General features: G+C 33.7%; 1 protein-coding gene across 1 annotated transcript in view; it reads left to right on the top strand.

Annotated features, from left to right (window-relative positions):
- ANTXR1 (ANTXR cell adhesion molecule 1) overlaps positions 1-8885 on the top strand; it is a 288623-nt gene extending 279738 nt beyond the window's left edge. Inside the window, exon 18 of the mRNA XM_074287148.1 lies at positions 3382-8885. Coding sequence (XP_074143249.1) covers positions 3382-3642 — 261 coding nt within the window. The 3' untranslated portion in view covers positions 3643-8885. The remainder of the gene's footprint in view (positions 1-3381) is intronic.
- The last annotated feature ends 5880 nt before the right edge of the window (positions 8886-14765 follow it).

Genomic DNA, 14765 nt, shown 5'->3' with positions numbered 1-14765 from the left:
CATCTATAAAAACAGACATAATACTTGAATTCCTAACCTCATAGTATCCAATGAGATAATGTCTACAAATCTCTTTTAAAACTATAAAACTATATAAATTTGTGAGTTCTTTTTATTACCCTGACTCACACATGCCCACCCAATCTCATGAATACAGAGAGTTGCCAATTGCTGGTGATGGCCAGCCTCTGATAAAAGTCAAGTCAAATCTAGTCAATATGTGCCTCTCATGTGCCAGGCATTGTGCTAAGTAATGGGGATACCCAAAAAAGCAAAAGATGATTCCTTTTCATTAGAAGGTAACAGTCTAATACAGGAGACAACACGCAAACAGCTATTTACAAACAAGATATTTATAGGATAAATTGGAGATAATTTTAAAGGGAAGACATTAACATTAAAGAGAATTAGGAATGGCTTTTTGTAGAAGATGGAATTTAATTTGGAATCTGAAAGAAGGTAGGGAAAGCAGGAGATGGAGGTGAAATGGGAAAGAAGTGCCTAGAATCAAGAGGCAGAATGACATGAGGAATAATTAGGAAACCAGAGAAACTGGATTATAAAGTACAGAGAAAGGATTAAAATGTAAAAAAAAAAACCCTGAACAGGTAGGAATAAGTCAGATAATGAGCTTTAGAAGCCAAAAGGATTTTACTTTTGATTCCGGAGGAAATAAGGAGCCAGTGGAGTTTATTGATTAAACAAGGGTGACATGTTGAGACTTGAGTTTTAGTAAAATTAACTCTATAACCTTGTGTTAGACTTGACTTGAGTGGACTTGACCGGCAGGTATTGTCATAGTTGAAAAGTGATGAAGGCCTGTGCCAAAATGGTTGCAGTGGCAGAGGAGGTAAAGTAGTATACAAGAGAAATAGCAAAGGAATAGACTGATTTGACATAGATTTGATGGTTGAAAGTGAGGACTTAAGGATGACATTTAGGTTGCCAAACTGGATGAGTCTAAGGATGGTGATGTCCTTAATAGTAATAAGGAAGTTAAGAAGAGGGAAGGTTGAGAGAGATAATAAAGAAGTTGAGTTGAAAATTAAAACAAGTTTTAATGTTGAGTTTAAATTGTATACAAAATGTCCAGTTCAAGATGTATAATCTTAACTGTTGAAGTTTTAAGACGGAAGATAAAAATACATATTAGGGCTTGAGAAGTAGATCTGAGAACCATCTGAGATAATTGAATTCATGGGAGCTGATGAGATCACCAAAGGAAATGATATAGAAGAAGAAGAAAAGGAATATGAATTATTAGGATATGCATTTAATATGCATGACCTAGATGAAAAACCAGAAAATGGTATTGAGGAATGATCAGAAAATTAGGAGAAAGTACTTTCACAAAAACCTAGAAAGAATTTTAAGAGAAGGGGGTGATAATATCAAAGTTTGCGAAGATTCAAAAAGGATGAGGATAGAGAAAAAGACAATAGATTTGGCAAACAAGAATATTAATTTTAAAGAGAGCAGTTTCAGTTGAATGATGAGATCAGAAGCCTGTAGAAAGTTGAGATTGAAAAGAAAGGAAATGGAGGCACATAATATAAACGACCTTTCCAAGAAATGGAGATTGGTAGAATGCCAGAAGAAAAACTTGAGCCAATCACTAATGAAAAAGCAATGAAATCTCCACTATGGGAGTGCTTCTCCTCACTCCAAGCTTCAGTCATTTCTTTCCTTTTCACTTTTATTCCCAGACTACTAAGAGTTTCTTTTCCCCCAAACTAGAGAACCTTTTTATCCAGATGAAAGGTAGTTTAGATCTAGAAATTATCTAGTCCAACCTGTCTTATACAAGAGAAAACAAAAGCCTGGAGAGATTAAATAGTGTGTTGCAGGTAATAAACACAAACATAGAATGGTGATGGTAATCTAGTTTACAATCTATTCATGAGCAAAAGGTCTGAGAGTTTTCATGAATTCTAAAACCAATGAGAGTGACATATTACTTCCCAAAATGTAATGAAGTATCTCAAGGGTTTAAAAGGATGAAAGCTAAGAAAGAAGGGAAAACTAGTATCCAAAATCCTAACACATCTGGAATATTGTGTTCAATTGAGACGTTAAAATCTTTGTCAACTATGGGTTTTTTGTTGTTCAGAAATGTCCTATCTTTGTGATCCCATTTGGGGTGTTCTTGGCGAAGAGACTAGAATGGCTTGCCATTTTCTTCTCCAGTTACTTGAAGACATCATGTCAAAAGGAGAATTTGGCTTTAGTTAGACCCAGAGAGGAGAACTAGGACCACTGGGATTGTGTTGTCCCTTGAGATCAGATCTTATGAAGATTGGTCTAGCTGAGCTCTAAGATCCCTTTATGAAATTCTGAAGTTCTATGAAATGTTTGTGTGTGTGTGTGCACATTTATTTATATAAATGGATATTTGCTTATATATGGATATATCCATATGTAGATACATGAGTGTATATATACATATATACTAAATATATATGCACATGTATGTATGTATACATATATAAACATAAACATTTGCATATGTATGCATATATATGCATATGGGAGGAACTAACTAAAAATGATCAAAAAATGAATATCCACATGAACACACATCCTACAGGCTTTGATATAAGTGTTGTTTAAACTCTCTTTTTGAAATAGTAAGACTAAATTTGTAGCTGGGAGAATACAGTATCTAGCATACTCAGCACTAGGGGCATAGCTAATGATGAGAGAATAAGAGAATGGAATAAGGGGCAGTATACTAAAATGTGGATTAGTCATAAGCCCAGTGGTAAGAACTGATAATGAAGTTTGCACCTTCAAAACCCCACTTTTTAAAATTTCATTTTAAATAGAGTATACTTTTTATTGAGGGTTCAGGATCATTGTCCTTGACCTAAGTCATTGTATTACACTGTGAAATGATGTCTCTTAATAACTATTCAAGTTATCACCTGAAATGACCATAAGTTTACTTTACACATGTGGGAAAGAAACTAAGGGTACATTCCACTATCCTTTGAGTAAAAGAAAGTGTTTGGACCTTGTAGCAACTCTTCACATGGCCTTTTAAATCCAGATTCACAGCTGCCTTTTGAAGGGCCAAAGTTGTTGAAAAATCTAACTTCCAGATAATGAGAATGTTCCTATACCATTTTATGAGACATTATCTTTAACTGGATTGTTTTTGTTTTTGTTTTTTTACTGAGATAGGAATTTAAGACTATTGAGGAATACTATTTAAAATTTCATTGTTATATTTCATTATTAGTTACTTCTTAGTCACTGTATTGAAATTTGTTCTACTGTTGGGAATTTTTTTTTTTTCTGACTTATAAAACTTTATTCAGTCAGCAAAAATAACTAAAATAAAATAAAAAATAACTCTTTTTTCCTTTGCTTTTCTTTCAGGGACGATGCATCAATTTCACTCGAGTAAAGAACCAGCCACCTGCCAAGTATCCACTCAACAATGCCTATCGACCCCCTTCTCTGCCTCCTGCCCCCATTTATACTCCTCCACCTCCTGCTCCCCTCTCAACTCCCCCACCCCCTAGCTCCCCCACCCCACCAACACCAAACCCACCTTCCATACTTCCCCCGCCCCCTCATGCCCCACCACCAAACCGAGTACCACCCCCCTCTCGCCCCCCACCTCGGCCTTCTATCTAGAATCCAGAATTCATCCTTTCAGCTCTCAGATGCCTTGGGAAAGAAGCCCTCTGCAGTATTATAGCATACACATTCAAGTCAAAGAGGGCTTTCCCCACCAAGGGGTGGCAATCAAAAAAATCACATACACACTTTTTTTAAAATTCAGAAGCAATAATAAACTGATAACTTAAAGGTCAGCCAAAAGAAAAAGAGAAATTTTAAAGTGCCTTTTAAAAAGCAAGCTGGCAGGGTGACAATAAAAGGAATGTTGTTAACTAATCTCCACCTCTGGAAGGAGGTCATTATGAGATTCCTCCCCACCCCACCCCCAGAGTCACAAGAGAATTAGCACGTTCTTCTAATTATCAGGATGTAATCCTATATTTCATGGACCCATTCACTGTATTTCAATTGCCTAAATGGGAATATAGCCCATGGAGGCTCACAAGGAAGTCATTTCCTCATAGATGAAATGTGACATGTGATTAGAAACCATATTCCTGGAATTCTCAATGAGTTCTTCCCAACTCTACTGAATCCCATGCCTACTTTAGCCTTGATCTTGAGACTTCAGGAATGAAAGTCTTTTGACTCTTGCAGAGTTGTAACACATCTTCTCAATCAAAGGAAGGTTTTGTTTTTGTTTTATATTGGTTTCTAGCAAGAATCAGTAGGCATAGAAGTTTGAAACTCCATTAGTGGGTATCTGAGAAGTGTACCCTCAAAGGAGCATCAGACCAGGAGAATTACAATGAAGTGGAAGCAAGTGTTTGTTGATAGAGTTGGATATGTTGCTTTGTAGAAGTGGAAATAATTTAAATTGTCGTTCAGAGAAGAATCAGCATGTGTATAAAAGGGGAACAAGTTGCTTCAAAAATAGAATGAACCCCAGAATGGTAGAGCTGCAAAGAAACCAAATTCTTCATTTTACATATAAGGAAACTGAGGCTTACAAAAGTTCAGTAATTTTTCCAGGTCACATAGATATTAAATATAGATAATAAGCCAAGAGTCAGATCCAGGTCCTCTTGATTGTAAATCCAGTGCTTTTTCCATTTCAAATAGACTTTGTACATGGCCAAGAAATTACTCAGGAAGGGGATCAAGCATTTCAATTGCATTGAAAAAGTTCTTTTCAAGACCTGTGGCTCATGAGGAATTAGGAATACCCCAACTTTCAATCAAATAACTCCTCTTTCTTAGCCCTAATCATTTAACAACTTTCATTCATGTCCAGGATCACAGGTTAGCTAGGCTTGCAGAAATGTGTGGCATGAAAAAATAATCCATTTTGAATTCTCATAAATTGAAAATATCTTCCCAAAAGGTAATCATTAGGCCTAGTTCCCATAATTCCATCGATTTTTTTAAAGTTTCATTTCAGAGCTGGGATTTAAACTGAACCTTTAATTTATAAATGATTACAGGGTAGGTTTGGGGGAAGTAGAGGGGTAGGTTAGAAGAGGCATGGGGGATGTTTGCTGTTGGAAAAGAATTGTTCCCAAGCCCTTTGAGTAATATGAATCATATGAAAGTGTGTATATATATATATATATATATATATATATATATATATATAATGTATGTATGTATTTCTTCTCTAGTGTCCAAGATAATCACATCCATCCATTATCTGTTAGCCAAGGTGAGGTCAGGCCAGATGTGCTATGTAGAAGTAGGTCAGTAAGGAATGTACTGGCTGCAATTTCACAAACAGGTCTTGGACACACCCAGCTCTATGGCCTAACCTAGAAAGGGCTATAAGTTAACTTTATGAACATCTGCCTTCCTTACACAATGCCAGAAGGAAGTCAGAATGGCTCCCATTGATATTCCTTTCCCTATCCAATTTTCCTTCTCTTTTCCTCCAGGCTGAGCAGATTACATAATTATACTTAGGCATTTTTATGTGAGGAGGACCCACCTTTTCAAAATAACTCTAACCTCAAATAATTTACTGTGATAGCTGAAATTCCTACTATTCACTTCTTTTGGTACTATGATATATATTACCTGGAAATAATTTCACATTAAAAATCTAATTTGACTTAGTTTAGCTAAGAATCCATGATTTCACTAGGGAATATGGAATTTGTCACCTGTCTGATAATATAATAATTAAGTCCTAAGAACTACCCAAAGTACATAGAGAATAAGTGATTTTCCTGGGACTAAATAACTGTAAATCAAAATTTCATGTAGCTATTAAGTCAGTGAATTGAACTAAAGTTTTCTTGATTCTAAATCGACATACTTTCCAATATATTGCATCTGTTGTTTGGATTAATATCTCAAATTATATTCACCATCCTTAAAAGTCATCTAACCCCCATGTTTTACAAAAGTAATCTTCCCAATTTTGCCTAGAGCTAGCCTTTTTGGGAATCATAGAATGTCAGTTCTAAAAGGGACCTCAGAGCAGAAAATAAAGAATATCAGAGCTAGAACTTGACATTCAGTATCAGAAGTGAAAACTTCAGAGATGATTTAGCCCAAATTACTACACAGCTGAAAACTGAAGCCCAGAAAGGGGTCATGGTTTATCTAAAAATAGAGCGAAAGTCAAGATCTATTGTCTCCTCACTCCTACCCCAGGGCTCCTGCTATGACACCATGCTGCCATATACCGTTCAAGGAATTTTTCAGCATTTCCTTTACCACAAGTTTCAAAACTTTTGGCAGATTGTTTTTCCCCCTTCCCATTTCCAGAGCAAACTTTGCCTTCTGCTTGTTATAAACGTCATTTTGGAAGCCAGATGTTCCAATGCTAGCCACAGTGATATCACTGAACACTGGATCTCACATATCAGATGTCATATTTTGTAGGAAAGGAAACCTCTCAAGGACTCCCAAGCCCTTGAGGTTGAAGATAATCAGCCCCATCAAACTGTTTTGTCTGCTGGCAGCACAGAACAGTATCTTTCCCATCACCCAAGTGGTAGTGGTCCTTGCCACAGCAGTAGCAAACACTTCTCTTCTCCTTCAGTGTCCTGCCTAGTACAACCCTTCTAGTAATGGTGCTAGAGATTTCAGAAGTAGGGATAAATGCCCTTCCTCAAAAGCATTATTTCCCCTGATCTGTGTCAGCCTTTTTTTTTTTTTTTTTTTTTGGATGTACCAAAGTGCACAGTATTTGTACTGTGGGAATGTGGAATAATCAATCTCACAAAGGATTGTCAATGTATGTTCTTCAAATGTGAAATTAAAAAAAAAAAAAAAAAAAAAAAAAGCTTTGTGAAAATAACCTTCCTCCAAAAAAAAAATTTTAAATCATCAATGATGTGGCAATGATGTCATATGATGTCCCCCGTCATTCAGAATGGCTGGGTGTGGGGAATGGGAATTTATACACACTGTAGTGATTGAACCTGTGTTTTTTAACAAGCTATTAAATACAGAAAAGTCATCAACCATTTTGTAAAACCTGTCAGGACATACTAGAGTCAGCATTTCTATATGAAAGAACCAAAGGATATACAATTATGATCATGAAAATAAACAAAATGATTTTTCAAAGCCCATGTTGGAGTCCAGTTCCAAATTCATGTTGTATATATTCTTAACGCATGCTTACCATATGTTAGATGGAAGCATTTCCTATCCGATGTGGATAAAGAGAAAAGTTGTAGTAAATTATTAAGTCAGTGATATTTCACGGCAGGTACCAAGCTGTGCTTGTTGTCTCATGATTGTATTGCTTTTTTTATATAAATGTACAAATATTTACTAAAGGGACGAGAACCTATTTTGCATAATATTAATTGGGATGGACTGTTAGTCCCAATCTGCCTTTTACAAGTCAAGCTAGCTTGTGTGTAGCCTGGGACTTAGGGATATCAACATATGTCACACTCACATACCAACTTTACCATCTATTAAGTCATAATGACTTGAATAGATAAATAGTAAACTAAGAAGGCATTCTGACCAGAACTCACTACCTTAGAAGTATTCCTAGAATGAACACTAATGATCTTCTATGCACAAGACAGGAAAACACGAACATGCAGCACTTAGCACAGTGCCTGGCACATAGTAAGTGCTCAACAAATGTTAATCATTGTTTGATAACTAACACTGCAGATTTAATAAATTAATATCATGTAAATCAGGTTGAACTAGCTCATGTACTATATACATAGATATACCCAATAAAATCCTATTTATCCAGAATGGTTGGGGAAGAGGTACTCTAATTGAACATTCTAGTTAAACTGAATGTAACTGTATATACCATACGTGCATTATCAATTTTCAAAGAATTAGAGTATTATAAAATTCAACTAACACTAAACTATGCTGAACATATTTCATCCTTCCTTGGTTACTAATATGGAATTTCAGAAACTTTTAGTGCCTCAAGTTCATTGTTATAGATATCCATTATCTTTGTACAATACTGTAGATGTAGAAGATATGAGATATTGGGTAGAATCTGTACTATGACATGCTCTAGAAGGTGCTTTTTAATAATTCCCAAATGTCATTCTGTTATCATTTGTCATACACATAGAGTACAGATGATGCTAATATATAAACTCCAGAGCATCATGACTGGACTGCCTTTCTAAAAATATAATCTCTGTAGCAAAGACCAAAGCAGCCTTCTCCCAAATTGTCCCAATTCCTTTGCTAAAATGTTTCACTGATTCCCTTACTGTTCTTTGTCCTTTACTTATGCAACAATCAAAGCCTTCCCAATTTCTGCATTTGTCACTTTATCAGTGTCAATACCAGCTTCCTGATGATCTTTCCCTGATACACATATCCAGAAAAAAAAGTGATATTATCCTCCTTAAATTTCCCATAGCACTTTGTCTAGACCTCTTCTTTGCACTTACCCCTTATGTATCATAGATATTTGAATAAATATCTTTATTGTCCCCACTTAACTAGGTAGTACAGTGAATAGAGCACTGGTCCTTGGAATCAGAAAGACCTGAGTTCAAATCCAGCCTCAGACATTTACTAGCTGTATGATCCTAGGCAAGTCACCTAACTCTGTTTGCCTCTGTTTCCTCATCTGCCAAATGAGGTTGAGGAGGAGTGGCAAACCACTCCAGTATCTTTGCCAAAAAAATCCCAAAACCCAAATGGAGTCATGAAGAGTCTAAAATGACTGAACAATAAACTTTACTGTCTTTCCCCTTTTAGATTGTGAGCTCCTTAGGAGCAGGACCTGTTTTCATCTATCTTTGTACTCCTAGCACTGAGCACAGTGCCTTGTACATAGTAGGCACTTAATAAATGTTTGTTGGATATGTTGTTGAATTAAATTTTATTTTGGAGGGAAGAAAGGATATCTTCATTTCAAGACTTTATGCTGATTCATTTTAACAAGCTCTGCAAAATCATCTTGGGAAATAAAAAATGTCCTACAAATACAAAATTGGGCCAAAGTTATCTCCAAATCCTCATTAATGCCTCACTTATCATAGAAGTCAAGGCATGCTATTATTTGCAATGGAGAAACTCTAGAAACTTTCCCAGTAAATATGGGAGTAAAGTAAAGATGCTCTTGTCATTATTATGTGACATGGTCATAAAAATGTTAGCCATAACAATAAATCAAGAGAAAGAAAGTGGAAGTGAAGAAGACAAAATGTTCTCTATTTTCAGATTACATGATGGTTTGCCTTATTTTTAAAAATATCTTAGAATTAACAAAGAAATGAATTATGACAATAGTTTCAATAAAGAAGCATATAAAATAAATCAACAAAAATTGTTGTCACTTATGTGGCAATAAAATCCAGAAGGAAATAATAATCAAAATAATTCATAAACTTATAGTCAATCTAACAAGACATAAAAAAACAATTATAAAATACTCTTTAAAGAAATAACATAATTAAAGGGACATTCATTGCTCAAGTTTGTGTTACAATAACATAATAAAAAAGTTATAGTATTTTAATCAGTGTACAAATTTAATACTAAACCAAACTATCAATAGAATATCTTAAAGAGCTATAAAAATAATAAAACCCATTTAGAGGAATTATAGGTTGAGTATTTAAAGTGAAATTACTAGAGATAAAGGTAGAAATGAAAGAATAATACATGAAGATCTAAAATCATGTTATAAAGCAATACTCATCAAAAATTATTTGATACTATTTATGTAATGAGAAGTAGAACAGCCTAGATTAGCAAGAATCATAAATGATCAAACAGTGTTACAAAAATAATGGTTATTTTCTTTTCTTTGTTTTTACCTAGACTTCAACAATCCAAGAAAATAATTTACTTATATAAGAAATCCCCCTACTTTCAAAGAACTACTGAGAAAGTTAGAAAACAATTTGGTAGAAATTAGGTTTAATCAACATGTTATATACCATAATAAATTAAAAATTAATACTTTTTTCCAAATACAAAAGGCCACAGATTTAAAAGCATTTAGAAGAAGAAATCAGGAATCTTTCACAACCATGACTACAAATGGCAGAATTCTTAATCAAATAAATGATAGGGAAGATTATAAAGGGCATAGTAGATAGTTTTGATTTCCAAATTTTGTCACCATTCAATCAAAGGATTACGACCTATCCTGGAAGAGTGGAAAAGTTGAAATAGAATCATTAAGTGGTTTATTTCATGATCAGCAACGGTCCATCTCCAAAGTTCATATCTCCTTGGCAAATCCTAAGGGTTACTATATTATATATGTCTAAAATGTTAGCACAAATTAGTCCAGAGGAGAATAGGAGAAGATATTCAATGAGACTAAATTAATATTTTGATATAACCATTACAATTTATTTTGGAATTATGTTTACCTGGAAAATCATGTTCAGAATGAAAGAATAACCTAATGGCACAAGTAAATATGATGACAAATTTGTCAAAAGATCCTTAAAAGTGTAGGTGTACAAAGATCATAGGTCAGGTGTTCTAGACACAACCACCCCACATTATATGAATGCTTATGATAATTCCAGAATGTGCCACACTACCAAAAAAAAAGTGAAAAATGAAAAAAAAAATAACAACAACAACCTGGGGAAGTTGTGTCCTTCTAGGAGGCATTGAAAGGTTGGATAGACTGCTTTCAGCCTTGGCCAATGAGTTGAGGATGAAACAAGTGAGCTAACTACCCTGAGAAGGGATGAGTGAGGAAGGATGTTATGGAAATTCCTACTTAGTCCCAGTATCCTGTGTGTCAAGAAATCCCCAGGTATTTTTAGAAGGTCCAATCTTTGAACTCTTGAGTGAAGATGTTGTCAAGCTTAGATGTAGCTCCAGTTACTGGTCAGAACTCTAAAAGTGTAAAATCATGCTTCCAAGACAATTCAAAAATCTCCATCTTCTCCAAATGAAATTAGAATTCAGAAAAATTGTACTCTCTGGGTATGTGTAATCTCGAGTTATCTCATATTGTTCTGCAACTTACCATCAATTGTTTCTTGGAGAAGAAGGCTATGTGTGGTTACAGATTCCCATGTCACAAAATTGCAGAATAGCTCAGCTATGCAAGGATGAAAGAAGACAGACAGAGAGGGGGAAACAGATAAACAGAAGGAGAGAGATAGAGGGAAGCAAAGAGATAAAGATGCCAAGAAGCAAAAAACAAAACAAACAAACAAACAAAAAAACAGATGCATAAGGACACACAGGAATAATAAAAGCATTCTCGTTAGATCATGATGCAATAAAAAGTATGTGTAATTAGGGGCTATGAAAAAATAGACCAAAATTTAATTGGAAACTGAATAATCTTATTCTAAAGAATGAGTAGGCCAAACAACAAATCATATAAATAATCAATAATTTCATCCAAGAGAATGACAATAATGCGACAATATACGAAAACTTATGGGATACAGCCAAAGCAATTCTTAGGGGAAATTTTATATCACTAGATGCTTACATGAATAAAATAAAGAAAGAGAAGATTAATAAGATAGGCATGCAATTTTAAAAAGATGGAAAAAGAACACATCAGAAATCCCTAATTAGATATCATATTAGAAATTCTGAAAGACAAAGGAGAGATTAATAAAATTGAAAGAAAACTATTGGACTAACATACAAAACTAATATTTGGCTTTATGAAAAAAGACCAACAAAATAAATAATTTTTGTTAATTTGATTAGAAAAGGGAAAGGGAAAAAAGCTAAATTACCAGCATCAAAAATGATAAACATAATACCAAATGAAGATGAAATTAAAGCAATAATAGAGAGCTATTTTGCTCAATTGTATGCCAATAAATATTATAAACTAAGTTAAATGGATGAATACATACAAATATGTAGATTGACAAGATTAATAGATGAAGAAATAAATTACTTAAGCAATCCCATTTTAGAAAAAAAAATTGAACAAGCCATTAATGAACTCTCTAAGAAAAAAAATCACCAGAGCCTGATTTATTTTTACCAATTTTTTGAATTTTACCAAGTCTTTAAAGAACAACTAATTCAATACTATATAAACTATCCTGAAAAATAGGGGAAGAAGGAGTCCTATCAAATTCCTTTTATGACACTGACATGGTGCTGATATACACCAGGAAGGGCCATAACAGAGAAATAAAATTATAGACCAATTTTCCCAAAGAATTTTGATGCAAAAATCTTAAATAATATATTAGCAAAAAACATTACAGCAAATTATCACCAGGATAATACACTATCACCAAGTGGAATTTACCACCATTGCAGGGCTGGTTCAATATCAGAAACTAATAGCATAATTGATCATATCAATAACCAAACTAACAGAAATAATATTATCACAATAGATGCAGGAAAATCATTTGGTAAAATACTACACCCATACCTAAAAAAAAAAAAAAAAAAAAACCACTAGAAGGCATAAGAATAAATTGAGTTTTCCTTAAAATGATGAGTAGCATTCATTTAAAACCATTAGCAAAAATTATGTCATAAGCTAGGAGCTTCCTAGGAGCTGATCCAAATAAGATCAAGAGTGAAACAAGGTTTCCTATTATTACCACCATTATTCAAAAATTTTCTAGAAAGGTAGCTTTAACAATAAGAGAAGAAAAAAATTGAAGGAATTAAAGTAGGTAATGAGGAAACAAAATGATCGTTCTTTGCAGATGATATGATGGTATATTTAGGGAATACTAGACAATTAACTAAAAAGCTGCTAGAAACAATTAACAATTTTAGCCAAGTTGCAGGAGATAAAATAAGCCCACATAAGACATCAGCATTTATATATGTTACCACAAAGCCCAGCAGCAAGAAATAGAAAGAGAAATCCTATTTAAAATAACTGAAAATAATATAATATATTTTGGAATATTTTGTCTACTTTGTCCTGTCAAGACAAAGCCAGAAACCATATGAACACAATTAAAAAGCACTTTTCACAATGACATTATATCTAAACAACTGGGAAAATAAGTGCTTATGAATAGGCTCATGAATAAATAATATAATAGAAATGACAGTTCTATCTAAATTAATCTACTTATTCTGTGCCATATCAATCAAACTGCCAAGAAATTACTTTATAGAGCTAGAAAAAAAAATAGCAAATTCATCTGGAAAAACAAAAGGTTAAGAATTCCAAGGTAACTAATGAAAAAAAAAGTAAAATGAAAGTGGCATAGTATACCAGAAACTAGGCAGTGACCAATATTTAACACTCTATACCAAGATAAGATTGAAATTGGTTCATGATTTATACATAAAGGGTGATACTATAAGCAAATCAGTAGAACAAGGGATAGTCTACCTCTCATATCGGTGGAGAAGGGAGAAATTTATAACCAAAGAAAAACTAGAGAACATTATGAAATGTGAAATTGATAATTTTATTTACATTAAATTAAAAATGTTTGCAAAAACAAAATCAATGCAGCCAAGATTAAAAGGAAAGCTGAAAGCTCAGAAACAACTTTTACAGCCAGTGTTTCTGATAAAGGCCTCATTTCTAAAATATATAGAAAATTGACTCAAATTTATAAAAATAAAAGCCATTCCCCAATTGATAAATGGTCAAAGGATATGAACAGACAATTTTCAGACTAAGAATTTAGCAATTGTCATCATATACTAGGGAATTGGCAAGTATCATAAAAGACAAAAATAGTCATCTAGTTATTTTGACATGACATAGATATTAATTCATTAGTTAGACTACCTATTAATTGATTATCCCTCACTATCACAATATGACCCATTTTTTTCCTTCTGGTAATACAACTTTCTTTGTTAAAACTTTCATTCTGAACTAAATCATCAACAAACAGAAACATTTAAAACAAAAGATCAAGAAAGAAAATACACTTTACAATAGTCTTCTTGGGCATTTCTTCATTTATAATCTATGGTATGCTGCTCAGGCCCAACATATGCCTTTAAATTGTCCATCAGCACCCTTTGGACAAACTTAAATATCAGTTCTTTGCAGATTGCCATTCTATGATTTACAGATATTTGAGGCTTACAGACACTCACAGACAAAATAATACTATTATCAATAAGATATCTGTGGTTCCAAAGAGAAGCTCGCAATCATTAAAAGTACATCTTCATTTCTCAAAAGCAAAGTAGACCATTCTCCTCTGCTTCTTGTTCCATTTCACTGTTCATTTACAATTTTTGTCCAATATGCATGTCCTAATGCACCTGAACTATGAGCTCTCTGACACAATATAGTTTGGCCAGCTGCATATCATAATCAGAATTATAGACATTTTTTATACATTTGGATGAAAAGTTCAGTATAAGTAGTTTTCAGGCTTGTAGATTCCTACTCAAGTAAATACTTTCTTGATTAGCAGCACTAGCTAGCCACCCCTTCTAGCCTATGTTTTTTTTCCTTTGAAACATTATACCATTGTCATTTTCACATTGCAACTTTCCCCATTACAGTTTCGCTATATATCATGGTCAGCATAAGAAATTAAATGGGAACTTGGGGGAAGTTTTGTAGAAGCCACAAACAACACACAAAAAGTTTAGAAACTCAGAAACACATAAAATATATTTTTGTATTGTATTATATCAACCCAAATTTTACAATAAAAAGCCCCATAAAAGAAAAAGAAAAAAAAATCAGATTTTTCCTCTGGTAGAAAGCAAGGGACAAAATATTGTACATAGATTTTCCAGAGATGGGGGTACTGCACTGTAAACTTTGATGATGTGGAAGGGAT

This window comes from Sminthopsis crassicaudata, chromosome 2, assembly GCF_048593235.1.
Source record: "Sminthopsis crassicaudata isolate SCR6 chromosome 2, ASM4859323v1, whole genome shotgun sequence".
Lineage (NCBI taxonomy): Eukaryota > Metazoa > Chordata > Mammalia > Dasyuromorphia > Dasyuridae > Sminthopsis > Sminthopsis crassicaudata.
This window is presented reverse-complemented; position numbering and strand designations above follow the sequence as displayed.